This window comes from Heloderma suspectum, chromosome 1 (assembly GCF_057233095.1).
Source record: "Heloderma suspectum isolate Gila_16-S chromosome 1, 16-S_ref, whole genome shotgun sequence".
Taxonomy (NCBI): Eukaryota; Metazoa; Chordata; class Lepidosauria; order Squamata; family Helodermatidae; genus Heloderma; species Heloderma suspectum.
Genome location: NC_139458.1, coordinates 162,830,814 through 162,857,480, shown reverse-complemented (window position 1 = coordinate 162,857,480; position 26,667 = coordinate 162,830,814). Strand labels below are relative to the sequence as shown.

At 40.2% G+C, this 26,667-nt stretch overlaps 1 protein-coding gene across 2 annotated transcripts in view; it reads left to right on the top strand.

The window, feature by feature from the left end:
* Positions 1 to 26,667, top strand: part of DARS1 (aspartyl-tRNA synthetase 1) — a 65,703-nt gene that overhangs the window by 12,417 nt on the left and 26,619 nt on the right. For both annotated transcript variants that reach the window (XM_084809437.1, XM_084809444.1), the window contains exons 3-7: positions 57 to 149; positions 5,308 to 5,410; positions 18,459 to 18,561; positions 20,241 to 20,321; positions 21,488 to 21,547. In XM_084809437.1, the coding sequence (XP_084665563.1) occupies positions 57 to 149; positions 5,308 to 5,410; positions 18,459 to 18,561; positions 20,241 to 20,321; positions 21,488 to 21,547 (440 nt within the window). The remainder of the gene's footprint in view (positions 1 to 56; positions 150 to 5,307; positions 5,411 to 18,458; positions 18,562 to 20,240; positions 20,322 to 21,487; positions 21,548 to 26,667) is intronic.

Here is a 26,667-nt window from a genome sequence, read left to right as displayed (position 1 = left end):
GACTAGTGTCCCCCCCCTCTCATGAATGTAACTAAATAATTCTGTATTGTATTCAGATCGTGTGTTGATTCGAATAAAGGACTTGACAGGAGAGAGAGCTGATGAAGTTGTCTGGGTTCGTGGCAGGATCCATACCAGCAGAGCAAAAGGTAAGAAAGCTTTAAAAATTGTCCTGGACTGTGTGCACACCAGTTTTCCTTTGTACACTTCATTGGGGGTCAAGAAAGCCCAAGTTTTATCTCCTTGTCCTAGTTCTTTCCTGTACTGCTCTTAATTAATAGCAGCTCAAGAAGTTTTCACAAAAACATTACAGCCTGTTGCTTTAAGCAGCAGGTTGAGGTGGTTATGTACAAGCAAATCCACTGGTGGGAAGTATTCTAGCCACCAGCTGACCAGTCACCAGGCTAGAGGAACCTTGGCAAGAGGACTGACTGGAAAAGAGGTGCCAAGCAGTAGGTCTTCCCCTGAGTCAATGCGCCAGCCTACTGCTTGAAATGGCAATTTACTCTTGAGTAGATCACGCCAGGTAGATTTCAAGTAGCAGCCTCCGACACTTGTGAGTTTGTCATCTCCAAGATAGGTGCAGCAGGACAGAGTGTTCGCTTGTAAGTTGTCACACTCATTGTTAGATGCCCTAGTTTCCTACTTCTCCCCACCGCCCCCAATTTTTATAGACTAGTAATACTGGACAGAATTGCAAAGTGTTTGTTACAAATGCAATAGCTAAAACTCATGTCTCTCTTTCATGTGACATAAATAATATACCCTGTGCTTTAAGTTCTTCAACATACTTGCGCAATATGTTTAAAATGTAGATTTACTATATCAGTTTTTTCTACAAATAAATATGGTTTTTCATGAGGATTGTATAGTTAGACATTGTTTTTAAATGCCTTTAAAGTACCATTTCGAAGTAAAATTTAAAATCATTGCAGAAGTATCACATCAGGCTTGCTGGAATTTCTCTTTTCAAGCTGGATAATCAGAATATGACCAGTTTTGGTACATCATACTTTCTAAAGGAAATGGGAAGCCCTGGAACAAATTGGGCTTTCATGTTTCCGCAAATGAAATATTTCAGCTCATATTTTAAATCTGCTCTTAACAGCAGCCGCAAAGGGAACCTCTAAGTTTGAGCTCTATGGTATGTCTTCATCATACAGAACCACCTGCCTGTCATTTTTCTTCGCTGTGAAAGAGCAAGTTTCCTTGGAGATCCGTTTCCAGTGTACAAGCTTAAATGTGTTTTAACCTCTTCAGGTGACATCAAAGGCTGACAGCTGTTCTGTTGGTTAGAACTTTACTTGTCTCACAGACAAGATGCAATAGATTAAAAAAAGATTATTCAAAAGTCAGGCCAAAGGCTGAAACAAAATGGTGTGGTTTAGCTGTGGCTTGTGCTGGCCTCCTCCACATCCAAATTTAGGTTCCTACAGAGGGAAGAAGTAGCCACAATGACAAATGTTTGTTTGGTGACAAAAACAACCATGCTGTGTTAAGTTTTCCCTCCTCTGTCCAGAATATGCAGTTAAGAAAATGCATAACATGACATTGCCACATAGTGCGCCTCCACCTTCTGGTAGCCAGTAATAAGGAGGACCATACTAATGTCAAGATATGGGTTTCCATAAGTACATATTACAGGCAAAGACAGGGATGTACTTGTGTTGAGACTTGATGTAAGCTGGTCATTTGCAGTGGCTAAGCTGCATTTCTCATTGTGTCTGGTTTGCCCTTGGCTTGTAACACCCTGTTACTTGTGTAGCAAAGTACTTGATTGTTAACATGCATAAATATGAACCTGCTGATGTTCATGTAAAGGATGGTACTCGATCAGAAAATATAACGTCTTTTTTCATTTTCTAATTGGCGTGTGTGTGTACAATATTCAGAATTGTGGCTGACATGGACATGAAGTGCACTAGTAGATGTGAGGATCATGTGTTCCTCTGCCTGTCCACTAGAATGTAACGTGCAGACCCATATTCTGAAATAAATTCTTGGAGTGCACAGATCTGACCCTGAGTGAGACAGTGTATCCTCTGTATATCACAGAGGCACAAGTACTTCCTGCTTCAGCTGTTGGTATTGTTAGTGCCAATGGTAGGTAAGTCTGTCATTGGGTGTTAGCCATGATAGCTCATTGGAGCCTCCAGGTCCAGAGGCAGGAGCATGATGCCGACTAGCTTGTGCTGGGGGACCCCCAGTGGCTGAGGGCTATTGCCTTCATGCCCTGCCTGTGGCCTTCTAGAAGCATCTGGTTGGCCACTGCTGAAAATAAAATGCTGGACTAGATTGACAAAACAAAGCAGCAGGGTTGCTTTTAACATTCTTGGTCACTGCAGGTTTGTGCTATTTTGATCTAAACCTAGTCTGATCTTGTGCTATATAGAATTATTTAGTAGGTAGGTCCTGGCAAAGTAGTAATAAGAAGAGAAATTCCCCTTCCTTCCTTATGCTAACTGCAATACTCTGGTCCAAACTGCTAGCTGATAGGAATCGAAGCTTTCAGATTGAGAGTGAGAAGTGTGATCCAGGTTCCTTTGATGGCAGGCATTGGTAGGTTCAGTTTTCAGCAGAAGCCCACTCACCAATTTATTGTGCCAGTAATGTTATAAGTCAGAAAGCTCTTTAAAAGGTGTTGAGTTACGTATGGGAAATACATTTTATCTGTTTAAAAGAACTGCTTAAAATGTTTCTAGCAAGTTCACTTACCACCAGAAGTATGAAATCATTTTAACCATTAGCTTTCTTTTTAGTAGAGTAAACCCTTCAACGTGTACCAGTCTTTATGAATTGGATTAAAATATTTAGTGTGTGAATGCTTTGGCTCATGTAGTTATGATATAGCTAGTTATGATATGGTTCTATTCTTAGCATGTGGTGATGAAAAAGACTCAAAGTTGCCTCTTAGCAAAAATGTGAGAGTTTTAAACAATAGCCATTCTGATCACACGTCCAGAGCTTAGACCTGGGGGCACAGAATCACGTATTACCAAGTTAAGAGATCAGGCATGTTCATCACACCTCCTTCTATTTCTCCTCTCTGCTAAAAACATTTAAGAAAAAATGTGAGTAACCTTGGGAGACACAAATAAGAATCATTTGTCACAGGAGCTACTCCCAGAAAGGCCAAGGTGTTTCTTCATATACGCAAATTTGCTCTAGACTGGGATATTTGCTTTGACACTGATACTATTTATTTTTATTTAAAATGTTTATAGGCTGCTTTTCCATAGACTCAAAGCACTCAACATCAGGCAGGAAATACCTTATGAAATATCATAAAGAAATCACTTAAAACGATCAGTAGCAGTGAAAACCAAATCAAGCTCCAAATCAACCAAACATTAGCCACAAAACAGATCAAAGCATCCAGGTGCCCACTGAAAAAGAGAGGTTTTACGCACTTTCCAAAAACAGAGCAAAGATGTTGATTTCCTTAACATCAGGCAGAGAGCTTAGGAGCTATTGTGGCAAAGGCCTTGTTTCTAGCAAGATGGAACCACAAGCAGTGCCTGCTGGCCTGATCACACTTATGTTTGAGTGCGTATAAGGAGAAGAAGCTTTCTATGTGGATCCCAGACTATATAGGACTTTAAAGGCTGAGATTGCAATCCTGTATGCATTTACCTGGGAATAAACCCATAACTCGGTATGATTGCTCTGTAGAACTTGAATTGGGCCTAGAACCAAATTGGCGTCCAGTGTAATTGGAACAGAACAAGTTGATATTACTCGTACAATATAAAATCTGTCAGCCCTGGTGGTGGTGACAGTGCAAGGCTGAAATAATTAGCATGCCTTTGCTTTCCTTGTAACCTGCTTTTTTTCAGACATTTCTAAGGCTTGAGTTTCTTGTGGAGTTAAGTCTGCAGCATTTTTTTGTTTTTGAGTCATAGACTAGAAAAAGGGTTTGCTTCCTTTGTAGTTCAAAGTTAAGTTGATTTCGTATTGTAAAGATCATTGTAGCATAATAAGAGACAATCATATTGTTGCTTGTAGTCTTCTTTAGACATTGAAGTAGGTTTTACACTTAACATTTAGGCCATCTTAAAAATATAAAAATGTGATAACATTAAGGACAAATTGTAGCACTTCAGAAATCCTAAAGACATAGGAACGAGCTAATTGAGGCATATCTAGTGGGATATTTAACTTCTGAGTAGTAGGCACATTTGTTGGGGGTTATGGGGAGGAGCAGGCACACCCAGTGCCCTGATGACCCTCTGCTCCTGTTGCACCAACTCAGACTGCAGCAGGAGAGTCTGGGTTGCTGTAGAAGCAGACAGGAAGCATAGGTAGTATTTGAGCTTTCCATTGATCCCAGCTATGCTACCTGCTTGCCAAAGCTCATGCCTCCTATTATAAGTTGCCAGCACGCAATGCCTTTAGCAGGTGTGTGATGCCTCCTGGTAACAGTCAGCCAGGAAGAAAGTGCTAGAGGAGTTGTGGACGGCAGACCAAGCCAGGGTGCAGGGCATGACGCACTCGTGGAAGCCTGCGGGGACAGGAGCAACCAGCACTGTGGGGGTATTGGTGGGCTGTCTTTGGCATTTCTCCTGCTTCTTCCACTCAGACATAATCTAGCAAAGAGTAGTGAAATCACTGAAACAGTTTCTGATAAGTTTCTTCTGTGTCCTTCTCAAAAGCACTGGAAAGCCTTAGTAAAGTCATTCTCTGATTAGAAGCTGTAGCTGTCAGTCATAAAACTATCCCCACCTCCCTGCTTGGTCTTTTGCATTTATGGAAATCTTCTGAGAAGTTTAAAAAAGGATCGAATTGGGATGAAAAAAGTTAAAATACACCCTCGAAGGCAAATCCAAAGCCTCCTGAGTCACCTTTGATTAGGAAGAGGTCTGAATATCTCCAAAGTGGGGATATTCGCCTTGGATTCAAGCTTCATCCAAAGTGTTTGCACAACCTTAAGCAGAAGTAGCTCGATAGTTCTTTGGACCTTAGCATCTGTATCAGTGACACTGGCATAATTTATAGGTGACAATTTATACAAAGCACGCTGATTTGTGCTTTTTCTCAGAAAGCTGCATGTGGTAGTGTCCCAAAATTACTTTACCAAACTTATGATTGCCTTTAAAAATAATTTGAAATGATTAAAAGCCCCGAAAAATATTGTTGTGTAAAAGCTGCAGCAAAGGATACACATATCTGCCTGTATACGTTGCTTTGTGAGCATTTAAACTCTGGCTTAATTTTAAAGTAGTAGAACATATTTTTGTATTCATTCAGAAAGATCCCAAGTAACTTGCCCTGAACACACCTGCATTGTTCCTTCCTCTTTCTTTTCAGGAAAACAGTGTTTCTTAGTCCTACGTCAGCAGCAGTTTAATGTCCAGGCTCTGGTAGCTGTGGGAGACCATGCAAGTAAGCAGATGGTAAAGTTTGCTGCCAAGTAAGTAAGCAATTATATCCTGTTGTCACAGTAAACAATGGTGGGAACCCAGGCTCCCAAGGGTTGGGACCATTTTCGCACATTAACATCAATGCTGCGTTTGTTTTTAAAATGTAGTTATTTAAATTGTCAGTTCACTATAGTGTTGAATGCATTAGACTTACAAAAGACAAAATGGAACACAGGCTTGAAATTCATTCTGAACCGCTGAGGGGGCATTCTGTTTCTGCAGACAGTTCCCATTTACTTTCAAGCTGGCTAACAAAAAGGTTGGCAGGCTAATCTCGGAGATGTTATTTTGTTGGATGTTTGTGTGTGCGTGTGAACACAGGCACAGCCCTTTTTTCCCTAAGTATCTAATCTTTGCTGTTTAATGTATTCTGTCTCTTCTAAATGCCAAGTGCAAACTAAAGGTATTTAGAAGTTCAGCATTGTGATCTTTTTTTAGATGGAAAGCGTTAAGAACCTAATTTGTGCTCTTTTAATCTTCGTTAGTGGTACTAAAATATGTTCTGTGTAGTTTTTTCTTCCCCAAAGTTTTTTCTAATAGTAGTTGGCTTTGTTTCTGTTTTAGCAAGAAGCATTACAGTTGAGGGTGCGCCTGCTCTCCACAGGCGCCTTTAAAATTTGGATCTGATGAGTTGACAGTGCCTCAATTACCAAAGCAATCTGGGAATGAGGGCAGACAGCAAGGTTTCCTAGAAACAAGCTAGGCAATAGAAGATCAACTAGGCTGCATAACCAAAGCTGGTTTTTAGTCTTTATCGTAGAACTGACTATGTTTGGGCCTCGTTTCTTGTTTTTAAAGTTAAATCAATGAGAGTGAGTGGGCTGTGTTCTGTACCCTTTAGTTCTGAGTTAAATTACAAATCTGATTGATTTGGTTCCTTACATGCCTGTGTGGCAAGGTGGCTTTTAAAGGTAACAGAATATGGGTGCTTGTCCAGCTTTTAACTTGGTACATTCATATTTAAAATATGGACATAACTCACTGACAAGAAGTCTAGCGATACAGGGCTTTGAGATACTACTGTTCTGTTTCCTAGTGTAGCCTTTATGCCAGAAGTATACAAAGTTCTGATGGGTTGAAGAAGGAGGTGATGTTATCTTAACTTTTCTAATGAGAAGTTTCAAACAGTTCTGGCAATTTAGATCAGCACTTGGTGTAGTGCCAGTGCACTTTGTAGAAATAATGGTATTTACAGGTATTTAGAGCCAGTATGAAGTGCTCTGTTTGTTCTTTTAATGGCTTTGAGATTCAGTTCTAGTTCTCTAAGAACATAATTGGAGAAAAGTTGATTTTTCATTTGGTATTTCTAAATGATGCCTTCACTACTTCGGCTTCAGCTGTATCATGAGTCCACAACTGACCTTTTTAATGGCTTTGGTTCATCTGTTAAGCTTTTTATGATCATCTACTGTGCACCAGGCATTTCCTATTGTATCTTCTGTTCATGTCTTTATACTGAAAAACTGAATTTTTTTCTAACAGAGCCATGTGTTTTGCCTCTAATCGACAATTTGTCATCTCTGCTTCTCTTAGACAAGCTCCCTAGGCAACTTGTTCGGTTGCCCAATAATTTTTTTAGGACACCTTTTTTCTAATTTTGAGCGTGCTCCATGTAACACTATATACAGTATATACTTTGTTTTGGACCAGTGTTTAAAAAAAAAAAAGTTTCCTAAAAACACTCTGCTGTCCTCATCTAACCCCACCAACCCGCATGTCTTCTTGATCCTGTACTCTCCTGATTACTATTTGCCATGTCCCCTGCTATTCCCCCCATGCCCCCCAGTCATGGTATCTCCTCAGGCTCCTTCCCTTCTGTGTTCTAACATGCCACCATACCCTTCACTCTCAAAAAGGTTCCCTGACCTGTCCTCTAACTACTGCCCAATCTCACTGCTTCCATTTGCCTCTTAACTCTTGGAATGTGTTGTTCACTCAACTCTGATCTTCAGGCTCTACTATTTGGCTTCTGCATTCCACTGACACACTACCCTTGTTAAGTTTGCCTGATTTTCTCGCTGCCAAATCCAAAGCAGTAGGTAGCCATACTGGACCATTAGAAAAAATCCAAAGAGCACAGTATAATTAATATTTTTATTGGGACCTACCAAGATGTCACAAGGTTGTGAACAAGCTTGTTTTGTTTAATATCTAGCCTTGTTCCATTTAACATCAAATTCTGAACAACTCAAAAGCTTGCTCACAACATTGTGATATCTTGGTTGGTCCTAATAAAGCATTGCCATACTGCGTTCTTGGATTTTTGTCGAATCAAAGGCGCTCTACTCCTTCTCTTCCACTTCTCTCCTGCCTTTCATACAATTGATCACCCTTATTCTAGATGTTTATCACCCTTTTCTTAGATGTTCCCATCTCTCATCACTCATTCAACATTTCCATTGGGAGAAGACCCTTCTCTGCCTTTCCCCTGTCTGTTGAGGTCCTTCAGGGTCCTGTTCTTGGTCCTCTCTTCTCTCCTTGCTTTCAGTACCACCTATATGCTGCTAATCAACTTATACCAATTTACCCCAGATCTCTCTTCTTCCTGTCTAGTGCCACATTCTTGTTTAACTGTCTGATATATCCACTTAGCTATCACATTGTTGCAACAAACTCAGCTATCAAAGGCTGAACTACTTTTCTTTCTTTTCCTGGCTGCCTTGTTGGTCCCTCCCCATATGTTTTATAATAGCACTGCTACTACTTTCCTTTATACAAACATAAAGCATAGGGGAGAAATATCTACCCATTGCCATCGTTGAACTGCCTAAACTTATATCCAAAAGTGCATGCTTAAAGGAAAACAAATCCATGTGTGTGTGTTTTTGGTGGATCCTGTTCACATTTACCAGAAGAAAGCCTCGTGAGTTCAGGGGACTTACTTGTAAATATGTATAGGATTGCAAGCTTTGAGTAGATTCTCAAAGGTTACTCCTTATAGTCACAATCCAAAAGCCCCTGTTAAGTGTATGCAAGGAATCAGCAGGGCTTTGACAGCAACCGTTCCTTGTATGGTTGCATGCTGATCTATTGACCAGTCACATTTTGTCAGTTGACCACCTCTTATTTGACTCTGGTCAAATATTCCAAGAATGTCTCTGTGTAAATTACCTTTTAAAATTTCATTAAAGTTCAGTTTGTTAGTAAGGGCAGAAGTGAGGGCAGCTTGTTCCCTAGCTCTGCAGGAGTCAGGACAAACCAGGTAGCATTGCACAGCTTCTCCCACTGGCTACCAGCTCTAACTGCTAGTATCTCCAAAGCCACTGCCTAGTGGATAAATGGCTGGACCTTGGTTCAAATCATCACTCAGACATGGAATCCATTAGGTGACATCGGACCAGTCACACACACTCTGCCTAACCTATATATGCCTGCCCGAGGACTGAGATCTGTTGGGAGGGCCCTCCTCGGCTTCCCACCAGTGCGAGACATACACTATTGTAGGATGTGGGAGAGGGCTTCTCTGCTATGGCACCCTGGTTGTGGAATGCCCCTGGTTGTGGAATTGGAGAACCAATTGGCGCAGACATTGGTCTCATTTCAGCCCCAAGTAAAAACATAGCTTTTTACCAAAGCGTTTGAGGGCTAAATGCATTCCCTAAAGTAGCACGCCGTTTTAGCTGTTTTAACTGTTTTATTGTTTTACATTTTGATTGGTAGTAGCTTGTTTAATGGTTTTAATATGTTTTCAGGTGTTTAAATTATTTATTGTTTAATACTGCTTAAATTGATTTTATCTGTAGGCCACCCTGTGATCTTAATGATATAGGACGGGATACAAATGTTTTAAATAAATAACCTGTCTCACACGTCACAAATGGAGGACATGGATGTCTCTGCCCTGAGCTCCTTAGGGTGGAAAGGAAAAAAAAGTGAAAGATAATACATTCACTAGAATTTTTTTAAGTTAATGTTATTGTTTCACAATAATTACCTAATTTGTATTTAGCATAAGCATCAACTGTGCTGATTATCATCTTCTCATATTCAGGCTTCAAAAGTATTTTAGCAATATTTGACCAATCTTATCCCCAACATTAGCACATATCTAATGAGAGCCAGTGTGGTGTAGTGGCTGGAGTGTTGGACTGGGAGTCAGGAGATCCAGGTTCTAGTCCCCACTTGGCCATGGAAGCTCGCTGGGTGACTTTGGGCCTCTCAGCCCAACTTACCTCACAGGGTTGTTATGAGGATAAAATGGAGAGGAGGAGGATTATGTACACCGCCTTGGGTTCCTTAAAGAGGAAAAAGGGTGGGACATAAATGTAATTAACAACAACAGCAATAATGTCACAAACTGTTTTGCAGTTCCCTCAACTTTCAGAAACTGAGCCTAGTGGCAAGGCTTTCTGGAGTGCTGTTTCTAACCCCTTATTTTTACAGAAGGAAAAGGATTTTAACCAAGAAGAGTTTGTCATAAGAGGGAGGCATGCTAATGTTATTGTTTTATGTTGTACTTTTTAATGGTGTATCTGTGTTGTGAGCCTCCACAGACAACGTTTGTTATGGGGAGGTTATATAAATAAGATTAATAAATAAATTACTTCTTAAAGCTTTTTGCAGCACCTGTGGCTGCTTCACCATTTTATTTCTCTTTAGCGTTATATAAAATGAAAGTAAAAGAAAATCAATGTATAAAAAGTCTGAATTTTGAGTGGGTGTAAGTATATTTTGCTTAGTTTCTCCTTGAGTGCTGACATTCATCTTCCTTTTGTATGTATGAATGAATGGCCTTGCCTTTAGTACACTTGTTCTGGCTCGCCAACCCTTTTCATGGAATCTAAACAAGGGCAGTCTTGAACATCTGGCTATATGAGAGATACATCTGTGCATTAAGGACAGAACTTGAGAGCACCAGAGGATATACCGCTCTTGCCACCTATTGTACAAAGTTCCCTTAACCAAACAAGTAATGGTTCCTCTTTTTCAGTATTAGCACATAACTGAGAACTTTCATAATTTTAGGGGTAACTATGGACGTGTAGTTGTGTTTAGCTGAAAATACTTAAGCTTTCATGCAGAAACTAAATCTTGGGTGAGGCATTTCTGCTATTCATCATTATGAGAAATGTTCTTATGCTCAAACTGAATCTTTAGCAGGCTAATACCAGCTTTAAAAAGTCAGCAGAGTGTTCAACTAATATCAGTGTGAACTATAAGAGAAAAAAGTGAAGGACTGATTTGCATGACGCCAGGATTCAGTAAAGCTTTTCACATTGGTTTTTTGTCAAAAAGCTTCAAACCAGTGCAAGAAGGGTTGAAGACTGTAGAAAGTGCTGCACAACTTTTGATATGTATGTACCCTTTTATATTATTACATATGAAGCAAGCTAAAGCTGCATTCCTACATACAGCTTCTTGAATAGACATGTATAAGATTGTGCTAAATGGCTATCTTTATTATGTTGACCTCATATATTAGAATAGAGACAAGGGACTGTGCTACTTTTTTGTTTTCTGCTTTTCCAGACTAAATGAGCTCAGTAGTATGTGTATTTACTTATTCAAAATATCTATATCGTTCCTTTCTGTCCCATCACTGGGACAATCAAACTGGCAAGTACAGTTTAACCAGTACTACAATTAGGTTTTCTATTTCAGTACATTTTATGATAGTGCATTGTAGTGCTGTGCGCTTGTAAAAAGTTCTGGGGTGCAAAGTTTGTTTATTGATCTTAAGGTTATATGGTTGGAGCTGGTTTGATTCCATTTAATTTTTTCCCAGACTCCTTTGATTTCTGAATTTTGTATCTCAGGAGTCCATGTAGTACATCTAGTGCCTGAAGTACTGACTGTGAATCTGGTCAGATCATTTGATGAATCTTGTCTTGACCCAAACACAGAATTTCAATGGTAAAACTAGTTAGATTTAGCCGAATAAATAAATGACATGCTTTCAAACTTGGCTCAGGATGCTAAATTGAAATATTTTAAATCCGTTCATTGGCCTGTTTCAGATGTAACATTCCAAGTTTGCTTAAAGTTTAAACCATAATTTAGCAAGGTAGGAATAAGTGTAATATAAACCAGCGCACTCACCCCTCCCGATGTATCTTTCTTTTGCGCACTGACTTCAGTTGGCCGATCCTGGTTAGCTTAAACTTCAGTTCCCTGTGGAATTGTGATTTAATGTTGGTTTGCTGACTAACCATGGTTTGAATGTAATTTAAGATCCTGGTTAGTAATTGACATTAAGCCACAGTTTCCTGTTTTGGATGTAACAGGGAACTGAAGTTTAAGTCAAACAGGACTAGTGTGCAGAAGCTGGTGCATGAGGGAAAGAGGTGAGGAGGAGCACATACAGTCAGGGCCAGAAATATTGGAACAAGGATAACTGTTTTGGCAGTTGGCCTCTGTACACCACCACATTGAAGTTGAAAGAGAACACACCCAGATGGGAGCAGTCAGGACTTCCAGCTGTAATTCAAGGGGTTAGTGCCCCACTTTTGTCAAACCCCTTGAATTACAGCTGGAAGTCCTGACTTTGCTCCCATCTGGGTGTGTTCCCTTTCAACTTCAATGTGGTGGTGTACAGAGGCCAACTGCCAAAACTGTTCCACTATTTCTGGCCCTGACTGTAGATCTAATATTTATTTATTTGTTTGTTTGTTTTCATTTCTATACTGCCCAATAGCCGAAGCTCTCTGGGCAGTTCACAAAAATTAAAACCAAACGGCACGCAGTAAAACAATATAAAATATATAGATCATTAAAACCACAATATAACAATAAAACCTCAATAAAACCTAGCAGCAGTGCAAGAATTTAAAATACAGATTTAAAACAGCAAAGCTAAAACTCTAGAAAGCTAAAATGCTAAAATTCCTGGGAAAATAAAAAGGTAAAAAATAAAAAACCTGGCACCGAAAGGAATACAATGTACGTAGGTGCCAGGCGAACCTCACTAGGGAGCACATTCCACAGCTCATTCCACAGAGTGCCACAGCAGAAAAAGCCCTCCTCCTAGTAGCCTAATACACATTTCCAGCTCACTAACCCATGGTTTAGGAGGTTGGGAATGTTACATATAAAAGGGCCCACCATCATCTGCTATCCAATCATTTTAGAAGAAGGCTTACACCAAAGAACCACTTTCTTGTCAATCATGTTGTGCTTGTATGAGTGACTGTGATACAGTCCTACTCAGAGCTGATTTTCCCCCTTCGCTGAATTTACTGGCACAGTTAAAATGTTCAGGGCTTAGCACAACCTCTCTTAGAGGCAGCATCAATCGATTGTCTTCTTTGTTAGCCTTGCTACTGCTGACTTACAGAAAATAAGATATTGAGCCAATTCTGGGGAAGGAGCACAAGGATTGTCAATTGTGACTTAATACTGAAGGCAGCAGGGATTGCACTCAAGTAGCAAGGGGGTATTGACAAGTCCATTTAGCATGAATGAGTTTCCTTGAGTCTTTTTTTCCACCCGTCTTTTGAGTTGGCTAGTAATTTAACATTTTGGAAGGTAGCCTAATAGAAATGTTCCCTCGAATAACTAGGAAATATCTATCATATATTTTCAAGTATTGGGCAACTTAGCCTGGTTCACACGATCATGACAGCTTAAATAACGCAACAACAGCCCATGTGTTATTTGAGGGTTGTTTCCCGTTCCAGCAACCCATGCCGCCTGGGTTTGGAGGACACAAGCCATGCCCGGGTGGGTAATTAGTTAAATGGCACCAGGTATGCTGGCACACACCATAGCTTAAACAGTGGGTTGTTTAAGCCACAGTGATTGTGTGAACTGGATCAACATGTAGTTTAAATGTTGTCAATATCACAAGGTCCTCATACACAGTTATTGTAAATTATACCACTGTTACTTATTCATAGACTGCTTACCATATGAATAGGTATCTCTAATTACAAAATAAACTATAACCAACAGCAGTAATTGGAACCTAATTAATCTAAAAGCATGTAAATAGAATTCAAATTATAATAAAATTTGAACTTGGTGTATATTCTGTTTTTATGGGATTGGATACAAGCAATTGGTAATTTTTAATAAAAGGATTGCGAATCCTGTGTAGATATTGCCCAGACATTGTTTGTTTTCAATCGATAACGAAGAAATTTATCCCACCTCACCCCCGGCATTAACTCTTCTTTGGTTTAGTTTATGGGTTCATGAAACTTGCTCAACAGTGACCGGACAGCAAATTTGCCACAACATGTGGTGGGTGTGTTCTGCAGCCATTTTGAATATTCAGCCCCCAATTGGGGGTTGCTACATGATATCCTTACCCTGACACTATAGATTAATTGTGAGTTAAACAACTCACAGTTAATCCACAGTTAGTTATGTTAACTGTGAGTTCATATATCACATAGATACCCCCGATCAGGGATTGAATATTCAAAGAAGCTGCGGAGCGTACCCAGCACACACCATTACATGCAAACAGTTTCAGCATGTGTTTGCTGCTGCTCATCTTAGATAATTTGTTTTCAGGCATTAATTGTATTTTAAGTCAGCAATTAACTGGCCCACGTGAACTTCACTTAGAAGTGGTAAAGTACCCATGTCCACTCTTAATGTACTTGAAGACATCTGCTTTAGAGCACTAAGAATAGTTCTTTAAAAAGAATCGCTGCTCATGAATTTATTAATACACCAGATTTCAGAGCCAGAAAGAAGTTAACCCATATATAGTATACTTTAGACGAAGCATAACCCAGAATCAAATGATTTAACAGAAATAAAACAGATGAGGGCAAACTAAAATTAACATGATCTTCCAGAATTCTGGCTTGAAGTGATGTGTAAATATGGCCACTGCATGAGGTGCAATATGAGCACATTTGTGTGTTTACTCAGCCTCTGTAAGCTGAATTATTCCAATTGGCTCAATGCCTGTCTCCATGCTCTAGTTTGAAATCAAGTGATCTATTGCCCCCCAATACCATTTCAAAGCAAAATACAACAAAAAACATATGTGTATCCACTCATAGTGATAGAGATATTAAAAGGCAAGCTCTGTTTTGGGTGAAGTGGTTTCTCTTTGAAACCAGAGAAGTTCCTAAGTATGTATTCTTGCTTAAGAATGTAAGTGCCTTGCTCTGTCAGATCAAGGCCTACTTACTTCCTCATTCTTTGTAAGATTCTCAGCAACCAGCAGGCAGTAGGTGATCTGTTGGAAATTGGCCAGTGGTCAACATGGTGGCCCATGGTTCACTTTCTGTCCACTGCTGTTCTGTGCTGCTCCTGAATGTGGACACACTCTGACTTTCTGGAACTTGTCCAAAGTGGAGGTTGATTGACATAATTTTTTTAAAATACTTTTTTTTTTTAAATAATCCTAATTTCCCCATTCTGACCTTCTTGATTTGATGCATGACCAGGCAGCACAGTGTTGGAACTGCCTAGTGCATAGGAGACTGCATGTATGAAACCAAGGGGCTGCTCATGTACATAGGTATGATAATAGCAAAATTACTTCTCGTATTAACTCCTGTAATAAAGCGCCCTGTTCATTTCTCACCTCAGTCATGGATTCCTTAGGTGGCTTTATGGTAAATCACTACCTTTCAGCCTTTAAAGAGGATTTAATCTCTGAGTTAGGGGCACTCCTCCATTCAAACAACCATGGGATCTCTCAGTTTGGGTATTCCTTTCTGCCTGTGGTGAGAAGAGCAGAAGGAAGCCTCCATCTGACCTTCCCCAGGGATAATCATTGTTGAAGGAGCAATGGCAGAACAGGTCCTTGAATTCTCAAGATTCTTGGCTGGGGGGAGGGAGATGACCAATACAATAATGAGGGACAGAAGACTTTCTTATTCAAGCTGAGAACACAGATTCAAACTGAGACCACAGATTACTCCTAAAATACTTTTCATAGATTTGTGTGCTCTTTTTTTTTTTCCTTTTTTTTAAGACGGTGAGCTGTGGTGCTCCTCTGATTGTACTAGAGGAGCAAATATGTCAACCTCTAGTTGTTAGAAATCACTTTCTGATTGTTTTCTTAGCATTCAATGTTTGTGTACATTAAGACCCTGACCTCTGGTTTATTGTTCAGAATTCTAACATGCCCATTATTTCATCCCTGTTACATCTTTTAGATTTGACATGTTATCCAGCAAGTCCATCAGCAGACAGAACATTTGGCCCCTCTCCCCCATGATCCCCATCTACCACTACAGTAGTTGGGCCTGTATAACCCCAAACCTCCATAAAACCGTGTAGCCAAGAGTATTTTGAACCTGAGGTCTTAGTGTGAGGATGGCATTTGGTGCAGATGAGATGAGGGGTAGGAAGATGGCACCTTGCCATGTTCGGATTTTTCTTTAATACTAGTGCATAATACTAGTGCTTCCATGTGAGAAATACTAAGCCTGAAGAATTCATTCTGTTTTGCTAATCACCTTAATATGTAGTTGGGAAGAAATTTGTATGAATGTTCTGAAATTCATGTCCCTCATATTAATCAGTAAGCCAACAACAACCAGTAGGGCTATTAAAAAATGGAGGGATGAATGGGGGGCTGTAGGAACTCCTGAATGAGTCAAATAAAAACATTAAAAGTGCCAAAAGTATTCTCTTTCACCTTGAAGTTCTTTCAATGTACCATTAAAAACAGGCGCTATTTTGATAAAAACTTAAAGAGAAGTTTCAGGGAGAACTGGTAGATCAAGAAATGATAGTAATTTTTAAGAGCCTTCATGGCAACCTGCAATTTCACAGTGCGATTTAATGATGGGCCAGAGAACTCAGATTTAAACATCTCATTCTTGTTTCCTGATATACCACTGATTGGAGTGTGAGAGGGTTTTACCCTAAAAGGCAGCCCACAAATGATTTAAAATGCAAATAAAAATAAAATATAATGATCCTTTGTAGCAGGTGCATTTAAAAAATCTGGACTTCACCAGGGTTTATTCACCTGAATATGGTGGTGTATTTCCTCTCTTAATTTATTTGAGTGAGCTAAAAAGTGAGCTAAAGAGGTGTGGGGGGGGGGAATAGTGAGGGCGGGGATAGTGAGGCTAGAGGCTGGGTGGGAGGGGGAAATCGCAAGGTAGAGGGGAAGAAGGAGCAAGGCTAGAAAGGAAGAGAAAGAAGAAGACTAGGAATGGGGAAGGGAGAGAAATAGTGAGAAAAGGGATTGCAGAGAGAGAAATGCAAGGCTAGAGATAGGAGCGGAGAGGGAGAGAGAGGAAAGGGAAAAGGTTTCTGTGGGTAGAAGATTGGGCAGGACCAGAAAGCAACTATTTCTTTGCCTGCCTGCCTGACAAGATCTCCAGCAGGTGCAGGAACAGGAAGGAGAACCTGGCACTCTAATGTTTTTCAAGGTTTTTATTAAAAATAAATTTTTGAAGGGGGCAGGGAGTGGAGAACTTCATGGGCATCACTGGAGGTCCCAGAGGGCGCCATGTTGGGGACCCCTGGTCTAGACCCTACATTGCTCCTGGATGAACAGTTTGCTACTGTGGCTGGATGTGTGTTAATGTTGGGTACATCTGACACGCTGTGTGCGCCTTGCTGATCTTCCTACAGTTATCCCATAGTAATGTTGAAGATCAGCTACTGTAACACAGTTGGTGTGGGGCTGTTAGTGAAAACGTTTTGAAAGCTAGCTTTGGTCGCTGCAGAATATCATTTCCTACCTCCTTTCAGGTGCGAATGGTGAGGAAGGAATATACCAGCGTATGAGCTGCTGGTATTGACCTATAAAAGCCTCACAATCTCAGTCTTGCATATTTAACCATGTGAGCCTTAACCCCCGTCAAAAATGCACAAGGACAGCCTTTGCTCTGAGTCCTTTCTGGGAGAAAAGGACAGCAAGCGGTGAAAGTGAGGCCTACCCATGTCCTCCTTAATGATATTTAGGAAGAAAAGTAATGTATTTGAACATGCATTGTAGGATATTTTGTTTGCTGCTGCCGCGATCTGTTGACCACTGGTGTCTTTTATTTATCTGACACGTTATTTTCTGTAAGCTGCCTTGAGCACATATATTTAAGTAGAATTTCAAAAGATAGGCAGGATAGTACCCAGCATGATATACATTTAACATTTGCAAGGGCTCCACTTGCAAAATGCCTCTGCCCAATTTTCTCCGATTTCCCTGATTCTCCAGAGAGGCTTTTCAGGGGACTCAAGTGCAAGCAGCACTTACACAAGCTCTGGATTCAAGCCAATGTATGCACAAGCTCTTTGTTTAGAAGCGCAACATCTACAGATCCAGCGCATTGGGGTTTTGGACATGGAAGAACCAGGGTCAAATCCTTGCTCACAAAATGGCCTTAAGGAAAACTGTCACTTGGTCTTCAGCCAGCCTGCTTCAGCCAATAGTTGTGAAGGTAGATGGACAGAATTGTAAAATGCTCTTTTATGTTGAAGAGTGCTATAGAAATAAAATGCACATCACAATATGATAAGGAGCTAGGCTATTAGAAGCCAGGATTGATAACAGACTTTAATGCACTGGTAACTTTTCCCTTTTTAAAAAAATGGAGGTTATGACCTTTTTGACTGAAGAAAATCCTTCTGTACCCACTCTGCAGATAATTGCATGATGAATTATTTTTTGACTCAAAGAAAATGCATCCCTAGCACTTTTCCATTATTGCTTTTCCATGCTTGAGCCACCAGCAAAACCCAAATATGCTCCTTTAAGTTCACCTCTTGTTCTGTCTTTATCTGCACTTTGCTTTAAAGTGCATGTTCTTTAAAATACACCTGACTGTCTGGTAGAATGGTTGCCTTGCTCAGTTGCACATAGAACTTTATTTTTGCTTAATGCTTCCCAGATAGATGATGTAATTATTGAATATGAAATGCTGAGGAAATCTTGTTATGGCTCTCCTTCTTTTCATCCCTCTTAATTTATCACAGCTGAGAAATAATTTAGCAAAAGACCCTTTCTTCTTTAGTTCTTAATGAAGTGTTCTAAACATCTTTGCTTAAAATGCTTTATTGTAGTGGTCCTAGTTTATCTTCATGGACATCTAAAACTCAAATGAATACTCTCCACTGTGAGAGAGTATAGAGATAACTATAGTTATCAAACCGACTATTTTTTTTAATTTACAGCATCAACAAAGAGAGCATTGTTGACATTGAGGGTGTTGTAAGGAAAGTGCCACATAAAATTGGAGGCTGCACTCAGCAAGATGTTGAACTACACGTTCAAAAGGTAATATTTTTTTAAGCAAATTAAAATGTGCCATGATCATTTTTTAATGTTAATTTTAGGATTTGTATGAATACTTTCCCCAAGTATAGCCCTTTTTGGTAAGCATTTATGAAAGCAGGTAACAAAAAATAAATTGATTTATGCTGTAGATTCAATTGAAATAGAAATGGAGGGTAACCATGAAGCAGTTTTATTTGCATGAGAGAGAAGATTCATTTCCATCTGTTTTCTAAATGGCTAGTTCTAGATTGCATTTAAAATCTGTTTCTCTCAAGAGGCGCAAATGCTAAGAGACCTGCTTTTCTTTGCAGGAATGACTAGTTCACAATTTCCCCAGAAATCTGTTCAGAAATAGATGGATAATACAATATATACAAACATCTGCTGCTTATGGGTAATACAACACACTTACATTCTAACTGTCTTCCAGGCAATCTTGGAAGGTTGAAGCACTTATATTTTCTCTGGTGGTGGTAGTAGTAGTGATGGGGAAAGTCCAAAACTCCAGAACTTTGAAATATTGACCTCTACATTGAGCTGGGGCTGGGATGAAGGTGAAGGACAGTGAACCTCATAAAACATGCTAGAGAGTCGGCCACATTTTATCTTCCTTTTCACTGAGAGACAGATGGCTTACAGGCCTGTTTTAATAGAATGAGTACTGTTTCAACTCATGCAGTGCCAAAACATTGCATATATTCTGCATTTGCAACACAACTTAAATTCAGTCACCTGTAGTTGGAGAATAAAAGCCAGTTCTGAGAACATGTGACATGGGAAATGGATTGGAATATGCTTTAGTCAAAAATACTGAAATTACATATTTACTTTATCAGATGATTGATAAAAGATCCCCAGGATCCAACATCATGAAAGTGGAATTCCACTTGCATTAGATGGCTTCTTCCTCCCACTCTGCAGCTCCCCTTGCTTTCCCAAAATCTGCTCCAGAGCATCCCCCAATCCTCCAGAGCAGAATTTGAGGGGCACAGGGGCTGCAGAGGGGGAATCGGCCCCTTTTCCATTCCACTTATGGGTTTTTGGATTCTACCCCTATATTTTTCCTATTCAACGCACTTACATTTTATTGTTATACTGTTAGCATGTTAATTTATTTTTTGTTCTCGCTCTCTCTTTTAAACATATGCAGTAAGGTTATAATTCTATTTGAGGCATTAGCTGCCTCTTTACCACCATTACTGCAAGAATATATGCCATAGTACTTGTGTCACTGTGCCTGTAAAGAATGAAGGGATTGAAGAGATTTTACTTGGAACAGAATTTGAGTTCTCAGAAACACCAATGTCAGGACTAATACTTAAGTCATTAAGGCTGCAGTCCTGTAACCATATGCCTGGGAGTAAGTCCCATGAACTCAGTGGGACTTTCATCTGAGCATTCATGCATAGGATTGTGCTGTAAATTGGTCCATGAGGTCGTATCATCCCATAATAAAGTTTAGAGGACGCCACTTTACGATAGCAGTGTTTTTATTAAATGTGTCTGGTATTGCCATAAAATTATAGCCAAATAAATGTCTGTCTTTGTTTTTCAGACTTATTCTGTATTCCTACAGCAAACCATTATGCAAACCTTGTTTCATATTTCTGCCCAAAATAGGCTTCTGTAAAACACTCAACAGTTTCTGCAGCACTTTTTTTTTCAACTATTTATTTCAGATATATGTGATCAGTTTGGCTGAACCCCGACTGCCCTTGCAGCTGGATGATGCTATTCGGCCGGAAGTGGAAGGAGAAGAGGTGAAAATATATTGTTTTCAATGTAAACAACATTATGTTAAAAAAAAGTAAATGGTTAAGCAAGATTCTATTCATAATTTCATTTTAAAATCCTTGAATTTTGGTGTCATCAAGCATTACCTTCTCTCTTGTTCATATTTCTTTAGTACAGGTGTAGAAAATAATGCTTACTACAAGTAAACACATTGAGGGCTAAGCTATTTCAATGACTGGTGTTCCAAGATTTTATGTGTAGATAGTTAACAAGTGTGGTCTGTAGTCCTGAAGTTTCTGTCTTTTGTTCATTTCAGGAAATGATTTCATAAGCATGATCTTGAGGAGCGGGGTAGGGCAGAGAGAGAACTGAGCAGGGTTTAGATAAGATGCTCTTGTGTTGATTATTAATCTGCTAAGAGATGTTCAAAACTGTCCTACCGAAGCAAAATCTCAGTCTTAGTAAGAGCTGTGGGAAGACTTAATGTCAGAGGTTCCCAAAATTCATCCTTCTGTTTTCTGAGAACAGTCTCAAAAAAGGCTGTTCCAGTCTTCCCAAGCATAGGCTGATGACAAAACCAACCAGATGGAATGTTCTCAATCCAGCTGCTTGGGATCATGATTTTAAAAAGGGAGGGCAACAGCAGTATTGGCTTGCAACGTTCTTAAAGGCCAAAAAAGAAGGGTGCAGGGAAATAGTTTCCCCATTGTTCTTGGAACAAATCTAGGTGTGTTTGCATATTTCTAGGGGATCATTCAGTAGATCCTAATTCTGTAAGCTGCCCAGAGTTTGGCTTAACCCAGTCCCCTAGCTGCAGCTAGGGATGGTGATAATGATGGAACCAGCTTGCACCTGCTACTTCAGTTGTTTTTACCTTCTGACTTCATGCTTAAGCTTCACATCAGGAGCACAGGAAGCTCCTGTACAGAAATATCCTCAGCGGAGGCAATACAATACACAGACCACACAGCCGCTGTCTCTTGGTGCAGTGACGTCACTCACTCAAAATATGTTAGACGCTTAGCAGGTGTCTGTGTTGCAGGCACTGAGGTTCTTTGGTGTGGCCAGCTTGTGAAGTTTCCCCTGAATGTGCAACAAACCCAAAGATACCTTGTGCTACAAAACATGCATAACTTTTTCTCTCTCTTCTGTGTGTGCACTTTTCATTGTGTTTTCTTTTGCACCTGTTCAGGAAGGAAGAGCTACTGTAAATCAGGATACGAGATTGGACAACAGAGTGATTGACTTGAGGGTAAGAACCCAGTGTGTTAGGCCTGAAACTGATCAGATGGTTAAGAGGGTGGTAAAAAGAGTGCTTCTAATTATTTGTGTTATTGGGTTGCTGTAAACCGGTTTCACCATAACAGAAGTCAGTGATAATCGTGCTAAAAGCCATCACTGAATTTTAACTCCTTAGAAATGTGACATGAAATTGCAAGGCTTTGCTTTAAAAAGCTGCCATTGAAGTAAGAACCTCAAAATAATTCGAAGATTATGTCCATTGGTGCACACATACATGTATAAAACACAGCAGCTTCTTCAATTTCTCTTTAGAGCTGCAGTGAATTTTTGCCCTCAAAACACTTTTGAGGAGAACATTGTGATTTTGAGGGGAGTGAAAAGCACCCTGGGGAGTGGGAGAGAATACCTTCCTTTTCATGCCTCTTAGCAGCCATTGTTCTCCTAATCTCCTGGTGCTCTGATGCCATTTTTAACAGGCTGCTTTTTGGTCTTTTGCTATGTGATCCCAGTTATCCAGCCAAATCTCACAGTAACACATGATGACATCAGGGAACCACATAGCCAAGAGTTGGCTACGTGGTGACATCAAAATCTCATTGCCCTACTTCTGAAGCTCAGATCCATATCTCTTCATACTGGAATGTACATCAGAATGCACATCTGAACGCAAATCAGAATGCACACTCAAACATGGATTCCACTGAGAGCAATATAATGCTGAATGTCAATATCAGCAATTATATCTGCATTCGTCTGTGGAGTTCATGCTCATCTGGGCCACTAATCTCTGTTTTGCTATACTGCAGTAGTGCAGTGTGCTTCAGTGAGGCAATTAATCATGCTAAATAATCTACTTAATGTGGCAAAACAGGGAGCATTGGCCCAGTTCTCAAGGCACAGAAAATGTTCATGAAGCTTGTCTCCACCCCCACCCCGGGTTTTGACTCAGCCCTACTTTGTTCATTGTTCATAAAAACAAGTTGTCCACCAAGACTTCTTCGTGAAAGAATGATTAAAATGTAAAATAGTCACAGCCAATTCCTTTAATGGGGCTCATTTCCAAGTAAGAGTGTCTAGAATTTCAGGTTTAGCTACATTAATGCTGCAATTCTTTGCAGATTTTTCTGAGAGTAAGGCCCCATTGAACACTTTAGGGCAATCTAACGAATAAATAAGAGTGGGATTGTGCTGTAAGGTGTTTGATGGACAATACGTAGAACAATACATAACTCACTACAAAATCAAAAATGTATTTATTCTAATGCAAATCCTTTTGATTTAATTGGGGATTCCTCAGAAACATGCACAGCTGTGTGGTGATCAAATGGTATTTTGTGTGATACCCTGTAGAAGTATTGCATAAAACCAAGGGGTTGCTTGTATTCTAGAACAGGAGGAGTAAATGTGTTTTACTGGTGTGGCCGTTGCTGTCCCATGGCCGGATCCCAACCACCGTTGTAACACTTGAGGGACAGAAGGGTTGCTTCCCTTACGTCAGTCACCTGGCGCTATTTGTATTGCTGGTGCGTTTTCATGATATGTGGCGGACTCTTGTTAAATTGTGTGGTTTGATGGCTCTCCTGTCAAGGACAGCTTCTTTGGTTAGTCCGAACTCCTTGAGTCTGAATTACGAGCTTTGTTAATTTGATCTTTTAAAACCTCCATAGAAATCAAGCACTTGGTTAATTTAAAAGGGCACAAGCCATTTGGCCTGGCTTTATGCAGACAAGGATCACATCTTGAGTGAAATAAACTCCTTTTTATAGCTGCAAATAAGTCCTCAAAAGTGGCTGGAAAATTACTCAAAACTTTTACCAGCCCAGCTGTCACACCTACCTGTGTTGTCTGCAGCACATTGCCTGCACCCCAAACAAACAAAATCCACCATCTTTCTCCCCGTCCCTGCAATTTTTCAAAAGTTTCTCTACTTAATTGCATTCAGGCAATTCTTACTATCCACAAGTGACCAAACATGAGACTGTTAATGAGACCCACCTAAGGATACATCACAGGGATATGGTCCAGTTTAGCTGAACTGTCTGGTGCTCCATCATTGGTTAAGTGATGCATTGATTTCTGTAATCAAGACTTAAGTGACCTCGATGCCCTCCATGTGCCTTCGTTAGTTATTTTCCTGTTCCCCATCCACTCTCTTAATAGGGATCTACATTTTATAGTAAACTACTAATACTCCCGAAATTGAGCATCAAACACCAAACTAGAGTATCAATAAGGAGGGGCTTCAAGGGTGGATACATGGAGAGAAAGAAATACCATCCTTAGTTGAAAACACTTGTAAGCATCTATGTTGGAGAGAAAAAAATCCTAAGTTGTACAGAATGACAAAGAAAATGTTACATTTCAAAAGAATGAAGGAACATTCAAATCTCTGCACCTTTCAGCTACATACATGTCTCTTCCTCAATTACAGTTTAAAAATACATTTACAAGGTGTATTTTGGACATGGAAAATAACCCTGACCTCCAGGTAACCCTAGACTTCCCTTTAAGCTTAAGCATTCACATCCTTAGTATCCCACTCACTGCATTTCCTCCAACTATTAATAACATAAACATCTCTCAAATAAAGGAGAGGAGCAAGTGGTTGTTTGAGACCTGTGCCCAACAAGATCCCCGAGAGGAAGACATTCATTTTTATTTCTATGAGAATTTCTGTCCCATCTGTCTAATGCATACTCATCAGTAAGGACACTTAACAACAGTGGAAATAACAATATCATATTTAACCACAATAATAAGCAAAATACAATGGACGCAGGCAGAATAGAAAAACAAACTCCAGATAAAAACATTACCTTCCCAGTTGGGCAAAAGCATGCCAAAATAAAAATGTCTCTACTAGCCAGCAGAATATGAGGGAGCCATCCAAACTTCATGGGGCAAAGTATTCCACAGTATGAGTGCAGTCACTGAGAAAGCCCTAACTCCAGTTGCACACAACTGTGTTTTCACTATACACAGAAGGGTCTGGTTGCTAGTATGTAATAGTGGTAGAGTTTTTAACAGAATTGTAGATCCTACTGCACTTTCCCTTGTTCCTAAACACACAACGGTGAGTTGGGTCTTAATTTTAGCTGGCAAATAATGACCATAGACTAAATCTCACCCCTAGTCTTGCCTGCCTCTCCTTACCAGGCACACATGCTTTACCTGACTCCAGTGGGGGTTCAAAGCTTTCAAGAATAAGCTCTTCCCCTTGATCTGGAGGCAAGGTCTACCAGTTCTACTTGCTCCGTGATGAGAGGAACCTCCATGCCCACCAGATTAGTCCTACCTAGTGTCAGAGACACAGGGTCACAGTATTACTCCCAAGAGCTTAGCTTAAGAAAAATAAAAGGGGAATAGCTGGTAAAAAGAAAAGAGGGAATAGCTTGTTTCTTTTAATGTCCCACTGTCAACAAGTACACGGGGATTATCAGTGGTTGTGAGGAATGAGCAGCCACACCCCCTAATGCTGAATAGAGGCTCAGACTCAAATGTAGTGGGTGATGGAGATCATGAGATAATGGGCCAGTTTGCTCATAATGCTATACTATAGTTTAGCACTACATGAAAGAGTCTGAATGATTTCAAGTCAAGTGTTGGGCTTATTTATTTATTTTATTTGTTTATTTATTTGTATATATTTATTACATTTCTATACTGCCCAATAGCCAAAGCACTCTTGGCAGTTCACAACAATTAAAACTTACAGTACAAAATAAAACTAAAAACCAAAGCAGCAATGCAAAGTTTTAAAGTACAGTAACAGATTTAAAACAGAACCTGCACTCCCCTCTCCTTCTCTTCCCACACAGCTGGGAGGAGGACTCAACAGAGTTTAGTCATTATGTACGAATCGGCGACTATGGTTTAAAACAAACTCTGGTTAAATAACCCATGGCTTAAAGTTGGCTTGTTTAGAAACTGCTGAGACTTTGTGTTAAACCAGTGGTTTGTGGATAATGAAAAGTCAGCTTTTGTGGAAGGTGAAACAAAACTCTGCTCAAGTCCTCCTCCCAGCTGTTGGTGAGGGTGCGCAGATCCCATGCTTTGCTCAGACTCATTTAAGGTTGTCCATGTACTGTTAAACTATGGTTAAAAGTTACATGTGAACCAGTTCTGTATCTGCGTCTTACCTTATCAAGTGTAGAATTCATCCCACAAGTGAGGCTACTACTGCCATGCATTTCCTTCTCAAGATCACCAGTTGTTTAAGCGTGCAATCCTGTAGGGATAGGCAGCTGCCTATCCAATGCAGGATGGGCAGAGCATGGAGGGGATCTTCTCCACACTTCAGCTACCCTGCATTACCAGCTAGACAGACTTCAGAGCAGGGGCAGGGGAACAGCCGAACAACACATAGGAAGCGTCCTAATGACGCTTCTGCCATCCCCACCCCCAGAAATGCCCCTTTTGCCCCGCTTTGCATTGCTCTTCTGAGTTTGGAGCCCGGGGACGATCCGTGCTGCCTGTGAGGCAGCGGGGGAGGGGGCGGGGAGGTGGTTCTTTGGGAACCGACCTCAGAGCATGCTCCAAGGTCGGTTCCTGAAAAATGAACAATCCTATCGCGGTCTAGCTGCTGTCTAGTGGCCATAGGATTGTGCCCTAAGTTTCTGATGGCATGTAGTCAGGTTTGTGTGTGGCTGCTTTGATTCCATGGGAGCACAACATTTGGCTTCCTGAGAATTAGATTCCTTTCAAAAGATTTCTAGCCCTTATGCAAATATATGTTTGAAAATGTGTGGGTAAGGCTTGCTGTTTAATCTTGGAAGCTGGAGAGTGATTGAATAAGTGTCACTTGTTGGGGCAGGGCTGTGTTCTTCCCTATGAGTAGAAAAACCCAGAATAAATTATGCAAAATAAGAAACGATGCATAAGAACCTTGCTGGATCAGACCAAAGGCCTATCTAGTCCAATGTTCTGTTCCCACAAAGGCCAACTAAATGCAAATTTGCTTACTGTGTGTGTAACTTGTATATGTTGCAGAATCCTTTTTTCTTGATGCAGAATTTTAATTTATTTAGGGTGCAATTCTATGCAGACAGAAAAAACTCCTACAATTCCCAGCATGCTGGCTGGGGAATGCTGGGACTTGTAGGACTTTTTTTCCTGTCAAAACATGCATAG